The following is a 25,989-nucleotide window of genomic DNA, read 5'->3' on the forward strand; positions in this document are numbered from 1 at the left end:
GCTGTTAAATATCAACTCTACATATTATCAATATATGCCCTTATTTTCCCCTTTAGCATTCTGCAGTTGCAACTCTTCTTGATCTGAGGTTTCCCTTCTGCAGTACTTAAATTTGTCAAACCTAAACAATTCCCATAAATCCTTTCCCACAATTCTTTCTAGTACTTCTACTACGTTTTTAAACTCCATTTTCATTTTTGCTCTCTCGCTAGCTATTCTTTCTGAAGTCATTTCTATCTTTCTAATAGTTCTTAAATCATCTCCACTACACAGTCCTTAAATTCTTCTTTTTAATAAGCAATTAGGAAAGCACTAGGCTCAAATTTTACATCATTATTATACATCTTTATCATAGTTTTTATAGTTGCATGATTATGTTTAGCTACTGGATGCATTTCAAAGCTTTCAAATAAAATATGAACCCTGCTGTGAAACTAATTTCTATCCACTCTACTCAGTTATTTTATCATGGGGCATAACACACAAATTCTGTCCAAGGTCCAGTATATCTTCCATACTAAATATACTACTTCAGAAATTTACCATCTTTTGTTACTTTTTTTTTGTTACTTGCCCCCATACACCCCCACAGGATACACTATCATTACAAATCAGGTTATGGTCCCACCCATAAATATTCTCTACTGAAGCCTAATCACTTCCCAAAAAAATATCCTAGCTCCATCTCAGTTGTTTTAGGTGGAATATAAGTACATTTCACTGCAATTCTCCCTCCCAATACTCCCTTACTACCACAAATTTACTAATGTCTCCAACCCACTCCTCTTAACACTGCTGGAGCACCTATCACAATCAGTACTACTACTCCCTTTCCTTCATCACTGATACTCTAATGAATATCCACATCAAGATACTTTGGGAAATTCATACCATAATTTCTATCCAAACCTGTCTCTAACACGGTTATTTTCAAATACCTTAATGTATTCCACTACTCCGCTTGTTACCTACACTTGCAAGTCCATTTTCATTTCATATCAATATTGACAAAGCATTTATTCTGATTAAAAAGGCATTACTTCCACATATCACTCATATATGACCGTTCTTTCAAACATGTTCCACACCTGAGAATGTTGCACACCTCCCCCATGTCAAGCTTTCATTGGTGAGGTCAGACCACAAAGCTCTCTCTCTCACCCCTCCCCCCACAAAATAAAAATCAATTGGGAAAGGTCAACTAACTTCATAACAGTTAGGAACTATTATAAAGGAAACTACATCCTATTAAGTGAAAGTTTATCAAAATTCACGGCTTCAGCAACCCCAAGAACACAGCTACCTATGCAGAATTATTTGCAGAAACCCTGTACAAACATGTAAATGGTTGCATTGAGGCTGCTGTACCTACCAGAAGTTAGCCCAGATTGAACACTGGTGAACTCCTTATCTTAACAGGATATATAACAAAAGGAAAAACAAAATCATTGCCAAAAATCAAAACGAGCAAATCTCACGGAGACAACAGCTCTCGGATTCAACTAAACAAGAAACTAAGAGGTCTAATAAAATCCAAGAGGGCTAAATATGAGGACAGAATAGCCACCCAAGCTAAGGGCAATCATAAGGCCTTCCTTCAGCTATGTCAGGAATCTTAAAGGTAACACTCAGCAGTGTGCAGAACTGGTGGTAAACAGCACAACCTTCAGTGACCAGGTTAACATAGCAAATATACTGGTTGATAAATGTAGCTCCAACTTCACCGTCTCACTACATAATATGACATCCCTTCTAGCATACACCCCCAACCATCAACAGGCAGCAGGTCCTGGTGGTGCTCGATAAGGCCAAAAATACTGCTTCAAAAGGTCCCCACAATATCCCCAGTTGCCTCCTAAATAGCTTAAAACATGACCTAACAGGACCACTTGAGGCACTCTTCAACTATAGCCTCAAAACTAATTACATGCCTGGTGGATGGAGGACCACAACAGTCATCCTCCTTCATAAGGGTGGATCATCAAACAACCCCTGGGAACTACAGACCCATCAGTCTGACAAGTCTAATATGCAAAGCTATGGAATGAATTATCATGGAAATGATCAACAAGAACATTGGCAACCGACACTGGACCAATTCCAGTTTGGCTTTAAGGGAAGGTCTTGCCTACTCAACCTGGTAGGCTTCTTTGAGAGTGACATCAAGGCTATGGATGAGGGGAAGTGGTGCATACTGCCTACCCTGATCACAGCATTCCATGCAACACCCCATTCAGGTATAGCGGACAACTCTCAGAACTAGGCATAGATCCCAACATAACTTGCTGGACTGCTGGCTGTTTTAGAGATGCAACTGAAGAAGTCAGAATCAGTGAGACCACCTCCACCAGGAGACCAGTCATCAGTGGAGTACCCTAGGGCTCCATATTGGGCCCGCTCCTGTTTGGGAATCTACTCCTCAGATGTCAAGGTGAATGTCAAAGGCCTCTGGTTCTCCAAGTTTGCAGATGACTATAAATTGGGAACTATCATAGATTCCTACAACAGGGTCTAACATAAACAAATGACTGGTGTCAAACCCACAGATTAAAACTCAACATGAAGAAATGCATTACACTGCCCTTTGAGAAAACTTCCAACCAAGCCAATAACTCCATTGACAAAACACCTCTAACAGTTGATCACATAGTTAGGGATCTGGAAACATATACAGACCATTATCTGGTCTTCAACCAACATGTAGCCAAGGTAGTAAGAAAATCATTCCACTGCACCCAGCTCGCAAGGAAGGGTATGGCATTCAGGTACAAGGAAGTTGTAGTACCCTCTACTCACCCCTTATCAGACCCATCATTGAGCACAATGCCTGCTTTGGCATGCACCTAACCAGGCACTTGCAACAGCTGGAATGCTCCTGAATGCTCACCAGGAGAATCCAGGGTATGAATACACTGTCCTACACAGATCTTAAGGCCCTACCCCTGTACTTGCTCTCTTATAGGTTACTGAGAGGTGATCTACACCTGGCATATAAAAGACAACCTCAGACCCAGCTATGCTGGATCTTTTCACATCTGCAAAACAGTAACAGAAACACTGTATCCAAGAACTTGAACTTTGCTTGAAACATAAATGGATTACACTGGTAAGATTGATATGTATCTCAAAGGATCCCTGTGCTGTGGAATAAGATCCCCATCTACATGAAGCAGAGTTCACCCCTAATCCTATTCAAACAAAACATTTATCAATGAATGAGAAATCTTAAATTCATCCCCACTCTGCCCCCCCCCCCCATGTCTGTAATGGACAGAGATCAACAGTAAATCAATCCCAGCTAACATAACCCCATGTAACTCGTATCTACCTCCTTATTAACATAACCTACCATAAAGGCATCCAGGGAACATTGGGGGGGGGGGGGACTACGTTGGGTTGCATAGGTAGGATTGTAAAGATCCTGGTGGTGGTTAGCCTAGAATAAACCTATGAACCTTACATTTACAAACTGTTTGGCAGACCGATCTTGCAGGTGGCTTCTTTGTCTCTATATGAATCCATAGCACATTCCCCCAAACATTCCCCTTCAAAGAAAAAAAACTCAGACAAAAAAAAAATAAATACATTCTAAACTCTCCAACCATTTCTAACTCAAAGCAAACAAAGAAAAGACCACAAAAGCCTTCCAAAAAAAGTTTAGGCATCCAATATCCCTTCTAATAGGTAAAACTGCAACAAACTGAGATGGATCTACAGGGATTACCTATTCTAAAGATAGGATTAACGTAGATTACCTATTCTAAAGTTAGGGTTAACGTTGCTGAAGCCCTTATCTCTATTCCCCTCTCAGATGTAAAAATAACTTGCATGCTTTTCGGTAAACATCAACTTTCAATCTTACAGAAAAAGTGCACAAACTACCCTTAAATAAACTAAACTGTGGACGGTTATATTTATGGCATTAATGAACTAAGGCTCCTGGGATTCCACTACTTCCAAAACTATTCACTTTCCAGTTTCAAACTTCATACACAGTTCTCTGAACTGCTTGCCAATTCCCCTTTTAAAAGTTTATCATATTGGATTTTGTACATTTCAATCAGAATACACTGTTCAAACATTTCATAATTAATTGCTTGCTCTTGGACTCCTCTCCATTTAAAGCATTTGCTAATGGAAAATAAAAAGAAATCTCTTCTAGATCTGACTCGGACAGCAACAGCAGTTCAGGCCAAGTCCATAAAGATATATACATAACCTAACCTTACTGTGAGGTTCAAATCAGAAGAGATGAACTATGACTAATTTAGAAAGTGTCACCCTAATAAATTAGTCCACAGACCACACCCATTAATGAGGTATATAATTTATGGCTCTCCGCGAGAAGGTGTAGGATGCATAAACTCGCTTCCCAAACCAGTCTATAGCACTAGATACTACTAGAAGGATAAAAATTAGGATTGGAGGATGGCTACAGTATTTTTAATGTCAAAAGCTAGAACACAGGCAGGATTACAGGGTCTCCGAACAACAATTCCAATGTTTAGGTGGCTGAATGATCTTACATGGTCTCCTTGGAACAAGACCCAAAAATGGAAGGATCATTCCATGCTATAGTGGTTTACTTATTGGTGGAAAGCATCTGGAGTGGGTTGCTGGGGGGGGCACAAAATGCCTATTGCAGACACTTTCTCAGACAGGATGGTAAATCAGTAGACCAATCCCTTCTCTGCCTCGTCATCTAAGAATTCCCAAACATTAGGTCACCTACGGATGAGGGGTCATGTACTCTTTTTGCCAGTACTCAGAGTTGACTGATCCAAGAAGGATAAAAACAATGAAACCCATAAGCAGATGAGATGCCCTGCACAAAGCTTTTTCATTCTCTATCCTGCCACTTCAAGAAGTGGAACAGCCAAGACTGACAAAAAACAAAGGAATGCCTGCCATTTGTATATAGGCTGAACCTGAAGTGTGAGAGGTACTAAAGAAGGCACGTGCAGAATTTTAACTTGTTTCACACCATTCCTGACAGTATCAGGAATGAACAATTAGTAAATTTCACATCTAGATGAATTATGCTGTTTATCTAAGTAACAGAAACAGAACTTTTTTTTTTTTTTTTTTTTATTAAAGATGAAAGTTCACTGTAATTTCTTTAAGGACCGCCATGCCCAGAACCCCCCTCCCCAAATTTTTTTTCTCTCTCTCATCTAAGTTCTTTGCTACACTTAGTGTCAGGGGCAGTACAAGCAGTCATTAATCATTTTTATTTTGTTTTATTAAAATGCCCTTATGGGATGGACATTTACATGATTCCTTTGTCCCATAATGTTGTCTGAGCTTTAAGAAGCAAGATAAAGTCTCATCACTCTCCTATACCCAAATCTTGTTTACTGAAAATGTCAAACTCATAAATACTGTTTACTCAGACTCTGGTACGGCTCTTTGTCGTTTTAAACACAGTGCAATAAGCATTTTCTTCTTCTAGTGCAAAAGTAGTTAAATTATTATTCTGACAAAGGGAGATACTGTCAGCACAGCTATCTGGAATTTTTTAAATTATGTCATTTGTGAATATCAACATAATTTATACAAGATGCTTGTGTTACAAACACATTAGAACTGTATGTCTTATGTACATCAAACCGCTGGTATAGAAGTGTGTGTTGAAAAGGGTATTGCAAAGTACTGTTTGAAATATAACCACAGTGTGCTCTACTGGAATAGAACAGAAATGTACATGCACTATTGTAACTGTTTAAATGTAAATATTTTAACAGTGGAAACTGGAATACAGAACAATAGATGAAATTAAATTACTTCATGGCTATGCAATAAAACATGGCATCTTTCAGTTTTCAAGGCAGCTAGAGACCCTGTGCTGAGAAGCTTCCTGTATTGTCTTCAGAGTGAACAAATTACCAGTTTTGAAAGCATGAAGGAATGTAATTGTTTTTATGACTTCCAACATCTGCCAAAGATCTGAGGTCTATGTATTTTTACAGGTAGATGCTAAATACTGCTAGCTTCCAGCAGTGGGGATTTCACCTGGGATAGAGTCAGATAACAAGAAATGATGCCATTCTGCAAGCTATCCCAGCAGTAATACTTGAGATATTAATTTGAGAAGTCTCAGAGAGAGAGTGCATTCTGTCTTGGCCCTGACAAGAACCGTTCACCACATATCTGCCTAACTCTATATGAAGTAAGTTTCTAGGGAATAGTATAATTCTCTTAGACACAGTCAGGAATATAGTACAGCTTAGTTTAGATATTTATCTTTATTTGAGACTGTCTTGCAAGGTTTTAAATATTTCCTTTGGTTTTGAAAACTGATGTCACTGTAAATATATGTTTAGTATCTTATTGTTCTGTTGTTATTTATTATTAAACATATTTAAATCTTTCTTTGTGGCTGATCTGTGTAGACACATTTAAGTTTTCAGAGTACCTGCATACTTAGTGACACTGTATGGGCCACTCCTAATAGCCTTGCTCTTGGTTAATAATACACATTGGACACCCTTTGTTAAGGGCCTTAAAGTAGCCAATAAGGAGTTGACTTGTGGCAGTGTTAAGTACCTTACAGTCTGGGCAGAAGGAGGCATAGCTAGTAAACCTGTGCCAGCCTCTCCCAGGCGTCTGTAAATCAAACCTCAAAGAGCGTGTGTGTGTGTGTCTGTGTGTGTGTGTGTGTGTGTGTGTGTGTGTGTGTGTGTGTGTGTGTCTGTGTGTGTGTGTGTGTGTGTCTGTGTGTGTGTGTGTGTGTCTGTGTGTCTGTGTGTGTGTCTGTGTGTGTGTGTGTCTGTCTGTGTCTGTGTCTGTGTGTGTCTGTGTCTGTGTGTGTGTCTGTGTGTGTGTGTGTGTGTGTGTGTGTGTGTGTGTGTGTGTGTGTGTGTGTGTGTGTGTGTGTGTGTGTGCGCGCGCGTCAGCTACTTTGGCAGGAGCACAAAGCACTGGTTGGACAGACAGGGTGTTGGTAGGTCTTGGCTTGATCATTCAGCTGAGATCTCAACTCTATACTGTGCCAGTGGGGAGTCTTATTGAAGATCTAGAAAAAGAGGGAGAAACCAGCCCCAGACTGACTGTGGTCTCTGTGCTGTTAAGGGAAACTGCACTTGATGCAGAGAGTTGCATCTGAAATACTATGTTGTGCACTTGTCATCCTCCCAGTGTACGTCCCCCACTGTTGCCAGTGGCGAGGACTGAGGCTCCTTGATTACTGGTCCAGTGATGGGTCGTCGCAATTATTATTATTATTATTATTTATTTGTACCTTTCTTGAAGGTTGTGCATCAGGGCTGGCAACTCGGCACATAAAAATCTACTGCCAATCATTAGCGGACCGGAGTTCCGCTGTGGCGACCCCTAACTGGGAAAAGCCAAAAGACACAACATTATTATTATTATTATTTTTGTTTAAAGAGGAATCACTTAGTCCCCTCAAGGCCAGACAATATTTATTTCACTCAAACTACAAAGTTAAAGCGCTGTGAAACTCCTAAAGACTCAATAGGTCTAAGTCCCTGGGAGAGGGAAGAAAGTAGCTGTAAAAGACAGCACATAATAAAAGAGCTGTCAATTCTTACAGAAGCAATAGGTTTATGACCCTAGGGGATGCTTTGCCATTTGGGTTTTTCTTTGGGCAAAAATTTAGAAATGTGATGAAAAAACAGCATGCATGCAAGTGCAAGGGTGACAGAGAATCATGAGACTTTATACTCTATATGGTGTTCACTAAAAACTGATCAGGACAGAAATGCAACAAAAAGGAAGAAACAGCCAAGTCGTGCCTTTTTTTTTTTTTTTTTTTTTTTTTTTTTAATTACAGCAATATAGGGAATCATTCTGTAGAGAGGAAAAAATGAGAAAGGGAAATGAAGAATGCAGGGTGCTGCAACTTCTTATTTACTTATCTGTAATTTTTACTTCGAAACAATGATAATACCAGCATCAAAAATAGACCAAAGAAATGCAAGCAAAAGTAATACATACACACTTCTGCAAAACTCCAAAGCAATTAAAAAACTTTTTTTCCACATTAAAAAAAAAATAAATAAACAAGAAAGCAGCACAGGTATTAAGAAAAAAATGAAATGTTTAGGCCTGGGAAGAGGAACACAGCAAGACTATGATTAAACATTTCAGCTAAAAGTTGAACAGCTGATCAAGAAGTGGCAAAGGAAGTGAAAAGGCAAGAAATAAAATAACCCAAAAAAGCCAATTCCACTAAAATAAAACACAAAGCGTAGCTCCGGTGCAATAAAGGCTGTCTTCCAACTTAAAAAACTTTCATTTCACCAATATACAAGTCCGATGAAAAATTCACTATGAATATTGAAGTTTTATTGAAAAAATAAAAAAAATGAATAAAACACGGATTGAGCGCTTTCATCTCCCTCCGGAGACTTCTGTAAAAAAAACTCCATATATAGATATATGTGTATATGTATGTGGTGTATATAATGAACCATCATATAAAACACCACACTATATATATAAAAAAAACTTGTATTAAAACAATACATAAATAATAAATAAATATATATATATAAAAATATTGACAATAAATATATACATACTCCCTTACTAAAAATATCCTAAAAAATATATTTATTATGTAAAAAATATATATAAGAAATGTATAAAAAAATGTATATATAGAAAAAATGTGTAATATTGTATACCAATATTATATATATATATGTATGTAGTGGAAAAGGTATGAACGATCATATTTCCATTACTCCAGCTTTAAAAGTACTTTCAGAAGATCCAAAAAAGTGCAATGCAAAAAGTAGGTAGACTTGTGGTTACTAATACATAATATTTTGGTTTTGATACAAGTTTTTTTATATATATAGTGTGGTGTTTTATATGATGGTTCATTATATACACCACATACATATACACATCTATATATGGAGTTTTTTTTACATATAATATAGGATTAGCTACTTTAATGAGGAAGACTTTGTCCGAATGAATGTATGTATTGTAACATTTGATAGGGATGATAGTGTGATGCACATAATATATATATATATATATATATATATATATATATATATATATATATATGCATTTATATTTAATTTAACATATTTGTTTTATGTCTATATTCATTTATGTATTAGCGAATGACAGAGAAAAATATATGTAATGGTTTTTCTATTTATTTATTTATATATATATATATATATATATATATATATATATATATATATATATATATACACAAAATTGTGTGAATAAGAAAAAGATTTCCAAAAAGTTAATTGATTAGTTGAAGCTTTAATGGCCAGCCAATGATATACAACATGGAATGATATAAAAGGAATGGGAAGTCATTTACTTGTGATTCTGAAGTCGTCTCCGGAGTGAGATGAAAGCGCTCAATCCGTGTTTTATTCATTTTTTTATTTTTTTAATAAAACTTCAATATTCATAGTGAATTTTTCATCGGACTTGTATATTGGTGAAACGAAAGTTTTTTAAGTTCGAAGAAATAAAATAAAATAAAATAACATGAAGAGTTTTTCAGCATAGCAAATGAGATCAGAAAAGGAAGGTCTGGTTGCAGAGCATTATGAGTAAAGGGAAGGGATTTAAAAGCCTGGAAGAGTTTTAGATGCCAATCTGCTTAACATCTAATGACATTAATCCTACTGTTACAGAGGATGGACCTACTCCTACGAGATCAGCCATGACGGCATACAGGGATAAAGCCCTAAGAACAAGGTGACCCAGGTTCGACTAGCGGTCTTTACTTTTGCTGTTGCTCCACTTCAACAGGGAAAAGACAAGCTAGGAGGAAACCTCATTTAGACAGCCATCAGGGGCAGATCATATTTTTCCTCTCTTTCCTAGCCATAGCTGTGCACACTTATCTAAATGTCAGGACAGATGTAAAATAGGCTTTCCATGGAGAACATCGCCTCATTTCTGCAATGAGAGGGTCCCTCGAAGTGGCCCTGCCCCCCCCAAGCATGAATGTTGGTATTCTCCATCCTTCTCCACCATTTTTATTTATTTATTTTATTTTACATTTGTTGACCAGGATAGTCCGACTGGATTCATGTCCATTTTCAGAGGAGGCCCGGGGAGAAAAGCTCCATACTATATACTTCATACATACTACAAAAAGCTTACCACATATACGTATATACATCACTTTTTACAATTTCCATACAGACTTACATTCTTTAAGGATATAGCATCACTTTACTACAAAGCTATTGGAATATTAAATCAAATAACTAAGATATAATCACTTACAGGCAAGAAGTCCTCAAAAGGCACCCAGTTGAGGGGATGGAAGTTCCTCAGGTGAGTACATCACCAAGCGCCCACACATGTGCATGCAAAACCTTCGCACTACACTGGAGAGGCAAGCAGGCCACATTGTTTTATTCTCTCCCTCCACATCTGGCTCCTCAAATTCCAGGGCCACTAATCAAGCACCGTTCACCTGGGTCACAGTAACAGCTCTATTCCACTGTGTCATCCAGATTTTTTTTTCAAAGTGCTTCTCACAACCCTCTGTATTCAAGTGAAATTTCACCTGCCTATCTAACAAAGTTCAAAATATAACTTGTTTTATCGATCGGTTTCTTTTTAATTTGTATTTTATCAGGGGAAGTAAACAAACAAGATTAACCCTCTCACTTCTTATGGGTATGCTTCTACTTATTTCTACAGCTGGGTAGAAGCACTGCCATTTTAAGTTACTGACCTGCAAGACGATCCTAATGCAGTGCACTGCACTCCCAAAAATGAACAGAACCGTGTCACTTGCTACAGTTTAAAAACATTAAATATCAACAAAAGCAAAGCATGTAGAACACAACATTTCAAGTATCCTAAAATATGTACGTAAACAGTCACAAACTACAACAGGGCATGCAGGCAGGCAACTTGTACGTTAGCAAATTATCATTGACAACTTACCCATTGGGTGTGCTCCCAACTTTATCACAAATGTCCATAATGAGACCCCAGTCCTCTGAGGTGGAGTTTTCATTTGTTGCTTTCTCTATTACAAAAGAAAAAAAATAAATAAATGCAAAATTGTCTCAACACTCAGTACTAACAAAAATAGATGTGATATATTCAAGTATAGTTCAATTTTAAAGACTTTTTCTTTTGGCTTCCAAAATTTAAAACAAAAAGGCAAATCTATATACACATTACATACACACATTTTATACATATATATATATATATATATCTATATATATATATATCGGTAATTGTCATACACCCAGACATCCAGTGAATGACTTGACATCACTTGATGCAAATACGTTTAACATTACACTGCTGTTATACACAGACTATTATCAAATTATTGCATTTACCATAGGAAACACATAATGAAACACTCACATTTATCTTTGTCACCAGCATAACTGCCCAAAAGCATTGATCAAACTAAAGCAACATTTGACAGACAGACAGGCATGATACAGTATTAACATTCAAGAATTGTGTTACTTTGTAAATTTTAGACTTGCACATTACACACTGTTCAGCATTACTTTGTTGATTGCACAACCTACTATCTTAATTTCAAGAGCCGGTTCTGTTACTGCAGCTAGCATTCTGACAGTTTGCATTCAAATGCTGCAATATCGTACTCAAGATATAAAGGCTAAAAGCATGAATATCACTACTCCATATATATATATATATATATATATACATATATTTTATATATATATATATATATATATATATATATATATATATATATATATATATATATATATACATATATATATATATATATATATATACACACATACATATATATATGATATATATATCTATTATATATATATATCTATATCTTAGGGCAGAATCTTAACAGACATCTAGAAAAACAATTCTATGACAAGGGACAGCAGAAGACTTCTGTTAAGTTCCCTTGAAAACCCAGACTGAGCAGAAAATGTTGAACACTTGCTGTGCCTTGAAGACTGCACAGTAAGCAATTACTGAAGCCGGTCAGTTTGTGAATACCCTCGGCGCAGCAGATAGTCCAAAATGTAGGACAGGGAACTGGATGTAAACCAGATATAAAAAAAAATGTAAAAAAAAGATGATGGTAGGTGTCTTAAGTCTAGCTTTACCATGAAGGGTACAGTGAAAGTGTACACCCCTGTTAAAATGCCATGTTTTTGGGATATAAAAAATGAAACCACAATAAATAATTTCAAAACTTTCCCCATCTTTAATGTGACCTATAACCTGTACAATTCAATTGAAAAACAAACAAATCTGTTAGGGGAAAAAAATATAAAAAATAAAAAACGTACAATAAGCTTTGTTGAAGCACCTTTTGATTTAATTAAATCATTCAGTCTTCTTGGGTAGGAGATGGCACATCTTAACTTGGCAATATTTGCCCACTCTTCCTTTCAAAAGTGCTCCAAATCTGTCAGATTGTGAGGGCATCTCTTGTGCACCGCCCTCTTCAGGTCACCCCTCAGATTTTCTATTGGATTTAGGTCTGGGCTCTGGCTGTGTCACTCCAAAACTTTAATTTTCTTCTGGTGAAACCATTCCTTTGTTGATTTGGATGTATGCTTGGGGTCACTGTTGTGCTGAAAGGTGAAATTCTTCTTCATCTTCAGCTTTCTAGCAGATGCCTGAAGGTTTTGGGCCAAAAGTGACTGGTATTTGGAGCTGTTCATAATTCCCTCCACCTTGACTAAAGCCCCAGCTCCAGCTGAAGAAAAGCAACCCCAAAGCATGACACTGCCACCAACCGTGCTTCACTGTGGGGGTGGTGTTCTTTTGTTGATGCAAAGTGTTCTTTCTGTGCCAAACGTACCTTTTGGAATTGTGGCCAAAAAGGTCAACCTTGGTCTCATCAGACCATAACACATTTTCCCACATTCTTTTGGGAGACTTGATGTATTGTTTTGCAAATTTTAGCCAGGCCTGGATGTTTTTGTGTGTAAGAAAAGGCTTCCGTCTTGCAATCCTATCCCATAGCCCAGACATATGGAGAATACGGGAGACTGTTGTCACATTGCCAGAAATTCCTGCAGCTCCTTCAGTGTTGCTGTAGGTCTCTTGGCAACCTGTATGACCAGTTTTTGTCTGGTCTTTTTAATCAGTTTTGGAGGGATGTCCAGTTTTTTGCAACATCAGTGTTGTCCCATATTTTCTCCACTTTTTGATGACCATCTTCACTGTTCCATGGTATATCCAATGATGTGCAATTTTGTACCCTTCTCCTGACTGATACCTTTCAACAATGAGATCCCTTTGATGATTTGTAAGCTCTCTGAGAACCACTGCTTTTGCTGTAGCAAGCAACTGAGCAAATGCAGGAAAATCCTACTAGGGCAGCTGAACTTTATCTGGGGTTAATCAGAGTCTCTAATTGATGGCAGGTGTGTACCCAAGTAGATTGAATGCTGTAATTAAATCAAAAGGTGCTTCAACAAAGTATTAGTTTAAGGGTGTGCACACATATGCAACCAGGTTATTGTACGTTTTTGATTTTTTATATTTTTCCACCAACAGATTTGTTTTTCAATTGAATTGTACAGGTTATACGTCAAATTAAAGGTGGGAAATGTTTTGAAATGATTTATTGTGGTCTCATTTTTTATTACAAAAACGTGGCATTTAAACAGGGGTGTGTACACTTTTTATATCCACTGTAAGTACTAAGAATGACAAGAGGTTAACAGGGACAGAAGAGAACATGTACAATTAGGGACACTGACAAAAAGATTGAGAAAGGAGAGGTTTTGCACAGGCCTCAAATTCCCTTTTTTCTTTGGCGCCAAAATTTCCTTGAATAAAATCCTTTGCTCATCTGGTAGACAGGTACAGGTTCTAAGAGTTTCTGAGAACATTTGGAAAACTGGAGGAAACTGGGTAAGGAGGAATTCACCAAAATGGAGGAAGGGACTCCCATTGCCAAGTGTACCCTTGCTTTTTAGACCCTATTTATCTTGGACAATCCTTAGCCAAAGAAGGAAGATGAAGAAGAAGAGTTTGAAGAGGTGCATAGTCATTCTGATTTAGTGGACTGTCCTTGGTTTTATGAGGCTTTCCTTTTCTTTTCAGAGCATACTTGCCACTGCTTTTTTAAAATTCTGTCTAGTGGCACCTTTCTGCTTAAATTACTTTTTCAAAACGGGAGCTCAGGTGGAAGGATAACTTTTATTTGCCTTAAAAAAAAAGGAAGAGGAAGGTTAGCCTCTCAGCTGCAGAAGGGACAAACAGAACGCCCTTGTCCATGGGTGAATTTAAAAGCTCAGTTTTAGCATTGTCAGTAAAACTCAGAATGTAGCCAAGCAACTATTTTCATGACTGATCCAGAAGCAGAAGCTTTGGAGGCAACAGAAGCAGCATCATAAGAACAATTAACCAAACAATAACACCCAAAGAATAAATGGTGCAGGAATAAAAAATGAACCACTGAAGAGCAAGAAATCTGTACTGAAACACAGCCATATGTCTACAAACAAAACATTACCTCTGTTATCAAGAATTTAAAAGAACATCCATCCCCATGTTGCATCATTACAATCTCCGTTAACGGAAAAGTGAAAACAATGACCAAAATCAGGATGTTCAAATCTATTACATATACTGTAATAGGAAACATCTAGTACAGCTTGCTTACTATCTGGGGTGTATTGTTTTTTATGCTGGAAAAACAAATCGAAGATTATGTGAGTATATTAGGGACCACTTACACTGTGCTAGGAAAGGCAATGAGTTTAGTACAGTAGCGAAACACACGATGCAGCATGAGGATGGACATTCTTTTAAATTCTTGTTAATAGAACGATTGAAGTTGAATGCATGACTGGGGACATACTTAACGACACAGAGAGGGCTGAGTTACGCTGGATCCTAAAGTTGAGGACTAATAGAAGGTCTGGTTTGAACGATTCTAGTTCTTTGAAACCGGCACTAAAAGCACGGAGATTATGACGGTAAAACTTTAGTAGTTTAATACCATGTATGCCCCCTTAAGAAAGTGCTTAGGTTGTTTTAATTGTTGCTGTGAGACCATTAATGCATTTTATGTTATAGTTCAGTTCATATTCTAATTAATGATGTCACACATATTTAGATTTCAAAAAAATGAATAAATAAATAATAAGTACAAACACCAACGGAAGAAAAACAACCGTGAGCAGAAGCAGGGCCAGAATAGAAAACAATAAACAATAAAACTGCTCACAGTTGAACCAGGCTGTATATATTCAAACCACCGCAAAAAGGGCAGTATGAAACCTTGCAACTAGATAAATCTCAGTTGTGTCTATTCAGACCAGTAGAAACATCAAGGACGTAAAATGTCAAAGTCCAGAAATGGAAAAAATCCCAAATCGAATCCAGGTACAAATGAATAAAAACTCTTTATTAGGATCCAAAACTGGTAAGCGCTTTCGCTAAACAGCTTTATCAAACCCAAAATTAACAGAAAAAGAGACAGGATTATATAGTATAAGCAATTAAAACAATAAAACAATTAATCAATCAAACTTAGATTAAGCCTGTAAGAAACCTTAAATGCATAACATCCTCCTAAAATAATAGCAAAAACATACTACAAGGTACCTTATACAGAAGCCTAAACATCCTAATATAAACTTACAATTCTAAAAGAATCACTATATAAGAAAGTAAGAATAAAAATAAAAATACAATAACAAAGAATAAAAAATATATAAACAAATTAAATAAAATGATAAAAAATATGTAAAAAATACAAAAAAGCTGCCTGAAATACATCAGTTGGTCAAAACTTTACATCTTCTATTCTTAAGTGCAGGTTTCAATGGTATTCTATCATTGAGACCTGGAGGTACATGAGCTTGAAGTTTAACAATCCAGGTTGTTTCTACCTGCTCAGAATAATTTACAACATCACCTCCTCTAATCCTAGGAATATTGACATGTAGGACGGAGAAAGTAAAAGTGTGCTCAGCTCCATTTTGTAAAACATGCTTAGATAAAGCATTAACAACAGATTTATTATGTATCTGGTAAAGATGTTCTCTTATCCTGTCTTTCAACCTCCTATCTGGTAAGGTTTGCTCTTTCAGCCAAGCATGTCTACGTATGACAGACCCTGTAACAGCAGCTCTACATGAGGCCTCTAAAGCATCAAAACCACATTGCAAGGTATGTTTACCCACTTGCTCTGCACTATGCAACAAATCCTGTAACTCCTTTAAATCTGGTTGTTCAGGTTGTGTCATTTTGCTTTTCAACTGAGATAACAAAAACTGTTGATACTTTAACATATGGAACTGACAGTTTAATGCCCTCATGGTTAAAGTGGCCGAGGTGTATACCTTTTTCCCCCACCTTTCTAAAGCTCTGGAATCCCTCTCTGAAGGTAATGGGTTTTTGGCAGTAGAGGCCTTAATTCCCTTGGGACCCTGTGAAATAGTTTCTGGGTCAGCAGCATGGCTTTTGTATAGGAATTGGTGTGAATCAGGAACCCGGTAATACCTGTCAGGTTTAAAAGGAGCTGGAGGTAAAGAATCTGGGTTGAGGCTGGCTTCTGTGTACACATCATATAATATATCCAAAACAGGAGGGATAGCCAGAGGCCTGTGCTGAGGAAGCAAGAGAAAATCCCTGAGCCTTTTCTTGGAATCTGAGTAATCTTGGCCTTCCCAGTGAAAGTGTTCCCTCAAGGTATGTAAGGTTTCCCCAAAAGAATAGTGCTCGGGGGGGGGGGGGCGAGGGAATTGACTCCTCGGCATCAGAATCTTCAAAAGGGGAATACGAATATTCCTGGTCCTCAGAATGTTCTGAGGTAATAGAGGCCTGGTCTGAGGAAGGGTAGTCTTCCTCCAGTCTGGGCCTTTTGTCCGAGGGTGGTTGAGAACCCCTGATAAGAGTAATCAAATCCTCTGCCATTTTGAGCATGTGTTTTTTTAGGCATGGGGCCTAGCGAGGGGCTCTGTGGAGCTTGTCTTTTAGTTTTCGTGGCTGCTTTAGATTTTGTGAAAGCCTTAATGGAAAACGAGGAAGGCCTGAAGACACCTGGAGAGGTGGCAGGTCTGTCTAAATTCGGAGTTTCCCCGCCAAGAGTGGCGTCGGTATCTGTAGTCGGAGTGGGGGCCGAGGAGCCTGCGACCTTGGGCACAGACGACACCGCTAAAGAAGCGTCATCGGTACTCAGGGGCTGCGTAGGCGCCTCGCTGAGAACCGGAGCACCTGTAGCTGGCTTTAGCATGGTGTCGGTAGAAGTCGCGGACCTCGTATGTCGGTCCTTATCTTTGCGTCTTTTACTCAAAACTGGAGTTGGAGTATCCGACGACATAATGTAATTAAATTTTTTACCAAAATAGTGCTGGGCGAACTCCGCCCGACGCTTAATAGTGCGTTTGTTGAATCTAGCACAAAAACAACAGGCCGAGACGTCGTGGTCTGGGCCTAAGCAAGGAATGCAGAAGGAATGGAAATCCTTATGCGGTATTCGCTTCCCACAAGAAATGCAATTATTAACTTTGTCTGACATCGGTCTGAGGCAAGAAAAGCTTCCCCAACGGGGTACTTAGCTTTCAAGAAGACTTTGGCTGAAAATTTTTCGTAAATCTCAGGAGCTGGCTGACCAGCACTTGCGAACTGCTTCTGCTTCGGGCACCGCGCGGCAAGAAAGACTGAAGAAAATGGCGTCGGCTGGTTCTTTTATACCCCTGCCGCACTGACGTCAGGGAAGAAGCGACAACAACCGACGCCGGACCTAGACTTTGGAATTCGGCCGACCGAGGGACCGCCTGACGGCAGGATAACCCATCTGTTATGACTGCAGCTGTATGCACGATGAACATCACGGTTTTCTATGTTAAGAACATTAAGCTAGCCTGATGAGCTTGTTAAAATGGAGCTAGAGTTAGTTTTTCTACCACAAAATTAAGATCTGAAGGAGAATCCACCAGTTTTCTATGAGGCTTGGTATGAAGGACCCCTTTCAAAAACATTTTCAAATGAAACAGCATTGAAAGAGGGGGATCCATAGGCAGATATGCTGAAATGGCCGACAAATGAAACTTGATGGAAGAATAAAACAGGACAAGAGGATAGTAACTTACATAAATAATCTGGAAACAGATAAACACTAGCCGTGAAAGAGTGCTGGTTCCTGTCTTGATACCAACTGAAAAATCTTTTCCATCTTCTAACAGCAGTTCTTTTTGTCTCCTTTAATATTTGCTGAATGCCATCAGCAATATATGCTTGAAAGGTATCATCCGGTCAGTCAGTTAGTTACATCCAGATTCTAAACAACTGTATCAAACACTCCTTGCCATGTGTGAATAGGTACAAACTGTGAGAAAGTTTGTGGCAATTTCCCCTAACTGTCATTAAAAGATGGAACAACCATGGTTGTCTGGGCCAGTAGGAAGTCTTTGTAATGGATCTTTGGAGTGCCCTTCAGAATGATTCTGGATATTAATGGAAAGGGTGGACAAGAACATACCAGTCCTAGTCAAAGAAAAGAAAAGGTATCCATCTTCCAGGCCTTCTTACACGGAGTCCTGGAGCATAATTTTGCCAAATGCTTATTGTGAGTAGAAATGAAAAGAGCTATTTGAGGTGTCCATCACAGCTGAATCAATTCCTGAAAGACCCCCTGATTCAACTACCATTTGTGAGGATCTGCCCTGTGCCTGCTGAGCTTGTCTACCACACAATTTTGCTCACTGACTTGTATGCAAAATGTCTGTAGAATGACATTGTGCTGAAAAGCTATATCCCAGGCTGCAATGCTACACAGAGGGTAAAACCTGGTCCCCCTCCGTTTACATACCAAATCACTGTGTTAGGAATGGTCTTGGGGACCAGAAATAACTGGAAAAGCTGAGGACATAAGTGTCAAAAAGCTTTTCTTGCACAAGGAAAAGCAGATCTGTGTAATCTTTTTTTTTAGCTTAATAGTGCTCTATTTCACTTACCTTATATATTGTTGTATGTATATTCATACTTATTATGTAACTAGGAATGTTTTTTTTTCCTTACTCATAAGCTAAAAGGTAATGTACTATTATAATTTGCCAAAACTTGGCAATGTAACTATTCTGAAGTGCGGAGCTTTTCTTCCCGGGCCTCCACTGAAAATGGACATATATCCAGTTGGACTAGCCCAGTCAACAAATGTAAAATAAAATAAAAACAAAGTGTTAACATCTTTTTTTTTAGGCTTGTGCGTTTTGGTCTCTTTTCTGTTTCAAAGACCTTGTACTTTTACCTCCAATAGGATATGCTCCCCAAGCAAAGCCTGAAGAGTCTGTTATTACAGACTAAGAAGAGATGGAAGGGAAAATGGGAAACCTGGATTCTGATAAATTTATCTCCACAAAAAAAAAAAAAAAAAAAAATATATATATATATATATATATATATATATATATATATATATATATATATATATATATATATAAGCTATTACAAAGCTAGATGCTGTGTGAACACCCTTGGAGCAGTTGATTGATCAAAGAGCAATTCGGAGCACTGGTAATGGGTTCCAAACTGAAAACTTTTAACAAGTGTCTGAAATCTGGATCTATAGCAAAGTGATGCTATAAATACAATGTCACTAAAAAACTTAAATAGGGAATAAGGACTAACAAGTTGTGAACTGAGAACATTCTGAACTTGGGCGCTTAAACAAATTACTATAAATTCTCTTTCTTTGACATCAGAAACTTTCTAGAATAAAATCCTTCTCCTAACAGAGGAGGAGGCACAGCCTCCATTAGCCTCTCAGTCAGTAGACCCCAAATGACATAAGGTAGAAGTCTGGTGTGGTGAATAAGGGGAACACTTTCAAAAAGGAGGGAAAAGACTCCCACTGCCTTCTATAACCTTGGCGGATTACTTTCAAAACCCAGCTATGAGAAAGTATTGTTGTCAAAGACGGAAACAGAGGTTCAGATTTTCTGGGAGAATTAAGGGTTTGCCAGGGTGGGAAGGACAGGAGTCTTTCAAACAGTTGATTCAAACTGACTAGACTGTCCTTTTTTCAGGGGCATCACTCTTTTTCCTGGAATCTCCCTGCCATTGATTTTAAATGATTGCTTACCAGCAGCTTGCCGTGACTGTTTATTTTGCTTTTTGAAAATAGTAGTATGGGTAGAGTTAAACCCCTTGGCAAATTTAGAGAAGGAAGGATGAAAAATCTGAGAAATTCCTTAAATCAGCTTACCTCTCTCATCATACTTAAGGACCTCTATACAGGTCCAAAAACTAGCTCCGTATCCAAGGAAGAATTCTACATTTTCAGTTCTGTCACCTTCTGGAAGTTTTGTGTATGCAACCAAGCAAACCTCCTCCTAACAATTCCACCTGCAATAGCTCTGTGTCAGCAGCAGAATCATAAGCACATTTCAATCAGTGAACACCCACTTGAGACACTGCAACAATGAAATTACACAAATATGTTTTTCCTCAGAAAGAAATAGATACCAAAACATTTCTCACGTTTTCAAAAGAGGCAAACAAACTTAAAACATATCAGTTTGACAGCTGAGAATTCTAAAAATTAAAATGTTGCAAAGTACACATTTTCCCATATCTGTTAAAAAGCCTTCCCACGTTTGTCAGAAGGTCAGGGATTGGTACTAACTAGATGTTTAGCAGTAGCTGGATTCACTACAACAGTAGTTGCTAGACCGGAGTAAATATTTGTGTATAAGAACTTACAAGACTGAGGAGATTTACGATAACTATCTGCTTTCTTGGGAGCAGCAGGTCGGCTATCAGACAAGTTAAAGGCCTGAAAAAATATCCTCAAACATTGAAATAATTGAAAAGCCTGGGGTAAATTCTGGAAAATCCAGTTGCAATAAATCATAACTCTTCTTCAGAGACCATGGAATGTCATCATACACTCAGAAAAGAAACAACGGATTCATTCTGGAAATAGTTTCACAGAAAGAAAATCCTTCAAGACTCCTCAAAATCTGAATCAGAAATCTGAGGAGGCAAAATAGAATCTGTCCCTTCAATCATTTTGTGATTCAAAACTTTCAACTTCCTGAGAGAAAAAAAATAATTCCCTTAACCCTTCCAGTTCAGTTGTTTCGGGTAAAAGTAAAGTGCCTGAACTAAACCCAATATATCACTCTGTCCAAAGTGACAGAAACAGGAGAGGATACATGCCTAAGTTTTTACTTCTTTTTTGACATTAATTTCTGAAACAGACCCATTCTTGCCAGGAAAAAAAAACTCCCTAGGAACAGGCATAGCAGTCTGGCTAGGCAGAGGGGTATTCCCTAGCCCTAATCGCAGGACTGACAAAAGTGATTCTCTGTTGCCAAGTGCATTCCAAAAGCTGCAGAGGATGTGTCTAATCCCTGGTCAATGTTGGCTGCAGGGACTACACCAGGGGGAGCAAAGGAAAAAGATGAATGGCCCGAGAAACCAGTAATGGTCACAGCAGTCTCGCCCATCTACGGTTATGAGACATAAGCAGTCAGCTGTGGTGGCATAGGCGTTTTTTTTTTTTTGGTTTGGTTTTTTTGTGGGTAGAAGTTGGAAGAACCAAGAAATCCATAGGTTGTTAGATGGTCAAGTCAAAAAAAAAAAAAAAAAAAAATAGAAAAATATTCCCAATTCCTGGAGAAGCCTGGTGGCAGTGGAAGGTAAAAGTAAGCAGTAAAAAAGTTCCCTCAAAACACAGTGGGAAAAAACATATACCAGGTCTCAAAAGAAAAATGATTAGTTTTAACTTTTTTTTTCACAAAAGAAAAACTTAATGCTTCTGTTTAAAAGACATGTTGCAATCAATGAAAACACATTTTCATAGCTTAGAATTTTGACAGAGAAAAGTATAGCTTCTGTCCTAAAAAGCAAAAGCGGAAGTCCCCCACAAGGGGAACTTCTCTGCCTTGTAATGGAAAGAGTTAGCCACCTGTCAATCCTCAGAAGCCCACAAGATGTGTGAAATTCAGCAGCAGGAAAGCTCTGAAAGGCTTGGTGCTCTTTTATTCAGCACAGCTCAAGCTGAATACCATTTTGAGCGAATGGAAGGCGGCTGACGGGCTGTTGTATCCTGTGCAGGATACAACCCATACATCTAAGGCTAGTGTAGCAGTGATTACACTGATGAAAATCTGGCAGAAACAGCCATCTACTCCATACATTCAGCTGAGAAGGGAGCACCAAAGATTTGTAATGAAGCCTGAAAGGGTCAGCAAACCTTTAAACAGCCTAAAGGTGATTCTGAGGTAAGAAAAGCACTGACAGTCTGCAAAAACACAATGTCCAGCCCCTAACACATCAAGCCTACATAAACATGTTGGACAGGATGGCAAAACTATAGAAAGTTTTACACAGAACAAGTAGAGACGGTCCAAAACAAGTTTCCTAGCAAAAACTAATACATTTGACAGAAAAAAAAACCTTGGAAAAATAATTTCATACAAGGGTTTCTCCAACAGGCTATTTACTCGCCCACTTTTATGATTTACTAGATGATGTACAGTTCGATGAAGCCCAGAGAATGAGCGCATTTCAAAAGCAAGAGGGTTTTTGTGTTCTCTCTTTATACATGGAGCTCTGCGGGTAGGGGGACTATAAAGCTCTGAAAATCTGTCAGTAACAGGAGGGTAGGACCTAAAAAGGTTAGGATACTGCAGCAGCTGTAATGTGGAACAGCAGGCATTATGGTAAGTACATAAACTTTCATATCCTTATCATCCAGTCTTATCAGACTGCTCAGTCAGATTCCCAACTACCATAATACCAGAGTGGCATCATGACAAAATACCCTTTATGACTGTTTCCCCAGAAGATGCTCTAGATCTGGATAACAAATTTAATTTGCAATGTCAGGTAAATCCACGAGTGGGGTACATCAACTTGGTGCTGTACATACCTCATCCAGAAATGAATTCCTGAAAAGGCTGTTTAAGTAGCAAGGACTTTTTGAAAGGGGCCAGTAGGGGCTATGATGAGTAGCTTGGCTTGATTAACTGGATGCTTTCTGAAAATGCCTGGTCATTAAGGGTAGAGGGAAGGCACAGAAGAGACTGGAAGGTTACTGTCTGACAAAAGCATCTCTGGGTGAATGCCCCTTTGATGGGATCACGGCAAAGTAGCTGATGCACTTGGTGTTGGTGGGGAATACAAAAATATTGCAGCAAGGCCGGCCCTAGCAGTCAAGATTAGTTGAGAGGCACACCTAAATGAGAGACAACTCATGAGGCATCAGTATTGTTCTGCTGAGCCTGGCAGCAAGACAGCCGGACTTTTATGGGATGTGTGCTGCTACGAGAAAACAGTGCAAAGCAATCGCCCATTGCCAATCCCTCATGTAGTCTCATCAGAGGTGGTACGTCTTGGGTCCCCCTTGCTTGCTGCTGCACCAAACTATTTTTGTGCTGTCCATCTGGAAAGCAAATCATTGCTAAAATTTCTGAAAATGCTAGAAGGACCACCCTGATCTCTAGGATGTTTATGTGGAGACCAGCCTCCATTTGATTCAACATTCCTTGGACCATCCCCCTTAAAAATACATCCACCCTAATTTGGAAGCATCTGTGGTTTATTTGGAGACTGGCTTGCATGCGACTCAACGTTCCTTGGACCATCCTCCCTTAAAAATGCCCCCCACCCTAAACTGGAGGCATCTGTGGTTACAGTTACTTCTTGTGGGCAAAGAACAAAGGTCCTTCCCTTTTGAAAAAGTGGGAAAGTGATCCACCTTTTCAAGTTGAATCTGAATGGATTTGTTATGCATACTGGTGCTGCTGGGTGATTTGAAAAGTACAGTTTTGTACCTACCATAAATGTAGATGTTCGAAGATCCACATTGCTGCAGTCCTTACACTTGGGTAGTCCGCTGTCCTCGGTCGGCCCGAATATCAAAGTATAAGGCTGACGTCGGTCAAGGCGCATTAGACTGACATCAGGACGTCAGGGTACAAATGCGCATGACCGACGTCATATCCTCAGTCTTTTCTTGCCCCAGATGTCAGAAGACCCTAAAAAGAAGGTCAAAACCAAAAAACAGCAAACAACCAACCAAACACCCTAGCACTAACAATATGTACAAGTATACAATATATACAATAATTACAATCCAACCCACACAACCACCTCTAAATACAGAGGGGAAGGAGGGAGGGATAATTGGACTGCAGCAATGTGGATCTTCGAACATCTACATTTATGGTAGGTACAAAACTGTACTATGTTCTTCATCTCACATTGCTGCAGTCCTTACACTTGGGTAGAATCCCAAAGCAGAGGTAAGGGAGGATGGCAAAAATTATAAAGAAGCAGGAGCTGCCAAAATGCCCTGTAAAATAGCAGTGGCAAAACCATCCCTAGATTTAGAATAAAGTGGAAGGTGGTAATGCTTAGAGAAAGTATGAACTGAACTCCAAGTAGCTGCCTCCAAAATATCCTTAGTTGCCACCCCCCTTAAAAAAGCTGTTGAAGTGGCAGTAGCCCTAGTGGAATGAGGCCTAATCCCAGCTGGAATCTCTTTGCCATGATGGGAATAACAGAAAGCAATGCAAAACCCAATCCACTTAGAAATAGTTTGTTTTGACACAGGCTTACCCTGAGAACTCAAAGCAAAAGAAACAAATAACTGCTGAGACTGCCTGAACTCCTTAGTCCTGCTTAAATAATAACGCAACTGCCTATGTACATCCAAAGTGTGCAGAATCTTTTCCCCTTTATTTTGGGGATTTGCATAAAAAGTAGGCAAATGAATAGTTTGGTTTAAAGCCACACTAGAAACCACTTTAGGCATAAAGGAAGGATTAGTACGCAAAGATACCCTATCCTTATGGAAAATTAAGAAAGGCTCAACTGCCATAAGGGCCTGCAATTCAGAAACCCTTCTTGCAGAGGTAATGGCCAACAAAAAAGCAGTCTTCCATGATAAATATTTCAACTCAGCAGTAGCTGCAGGCTCAAAAGGTTGTAGAGTGAGTTTCTCCAACACAAAATTGAGATCCCAAGCAGGAGTAGGAGCTCTACGTGCGGGTCTTATATTCTTTGGCTCTCTAAGAAATTGCTTGAACAAAGGATGAGAAAACAATGGTGGAACACAGTCATAGTGAGCTGAAATTGCTGCAGCATGAACCTTAATAGAAGAGAAGGACAAACCCTTGTCCAATAACTCAGTGAGATATTGAAGAGCCACACTTAAATTAGGCTCAGACACATCAAAATCCTTTGCTGCACTCCAAAATAAAAATCTCTTCCATTTATCAGCGTACACTTTCCTGGTACTAGGCCGTCTAGCTTCCAAAATCACATTCAAAACTTGCTGTGGAAGTTGAGACCCTCTATGGTTCAAAACAGAATATGCCAGGCTGTTAGGTGTAGAGAGTGAAGCTTGACATTGAGTAAATGACTGTCCTCCTGAGACAACAGGTAAGGAATCAAAGGTAAAGGCCAAGGAGGCTCCCGTACCAGACTTCTCAGTAATGGGTACCAGTGCTGTCGAGGCCAATCTGGAGCTATTAAAATCATCCTTGGCTTGTCCTGTCTGACCTTGAGAAGTACCTTTGGGAGGAGAGGCAGAGGTGGAAAGGCATACACATGAAGATTTCTCCAATTGAAAGAAAGAGCATCCACTTTCCAGGCTGTGGGATGAAACCTTTTTGTGCAATACTTTGGCAGCTGGTGGTTTAATGGAGAAGCGAACAGATCTATGTCTGGAGTTCCCTATGACACTGTCAATTCCTGAAATACATGAGGATCCAATTTCCACTCGTGGGGATCCATAATTCGTCTGCTCAACACATCTGCTAAGGAGTTCTGTGCTCCCGGCAGAAACCTTGCCTGAAGATTGAGCTGTAAACTGAGAGCAGTCTCCCACAAAATCATTGCTTGCCTGCATAGAGGATAGGAATGTGTTCCCCCTTGCTTGTTGATGTACCACATGACAGTTGTGTTGTCTGTTAGAATCAACACCTGCCCTGGAAGAAGTAGATCCTTGAAAGCTATTAATGCAAACTGGACTGCTAACATCTCCTTCAAGTTGATATGTAGATGTTGTAG

General features: G+C 38.8%; 1 protein-coding gene across 1 annotated transcript in view; it reads right to left on the bottom strand.

Moving 5' to 3' along the window:
• STAM2 (signal transducing adaptor molecule 2) overlaps window positions 1-25,989 on the bottom strand; it is a gene marked incomplete in the record, with an annotated part of 1,442,819 nt that overhangs the window by 1,203,818 nt on the left and 213,012 nt on the right. Inside the window, 1 exon segment of the mRNA XM_044074901.1 lies at window positions 10,915-10,999. Coding sequence (XP_043930836.1) covers window positions 10,915-10,999 — 85 coding nt within the window.

This window comes from Protopterus annectens, chromosome 6.part0, assembly GCF_019279795.1.
Source record: "Protopterus annectens isolate FY-2018-M chromosome 6.part0, PAN1.0, whole genome shotgun sequence".
Taxonomy (NCBI): domain Eukaryota; kingdom Metazoa; phylum Chordata; order Ceratodontiformes; family Protopteridae; genus Protopterus; species Protopterus annectens.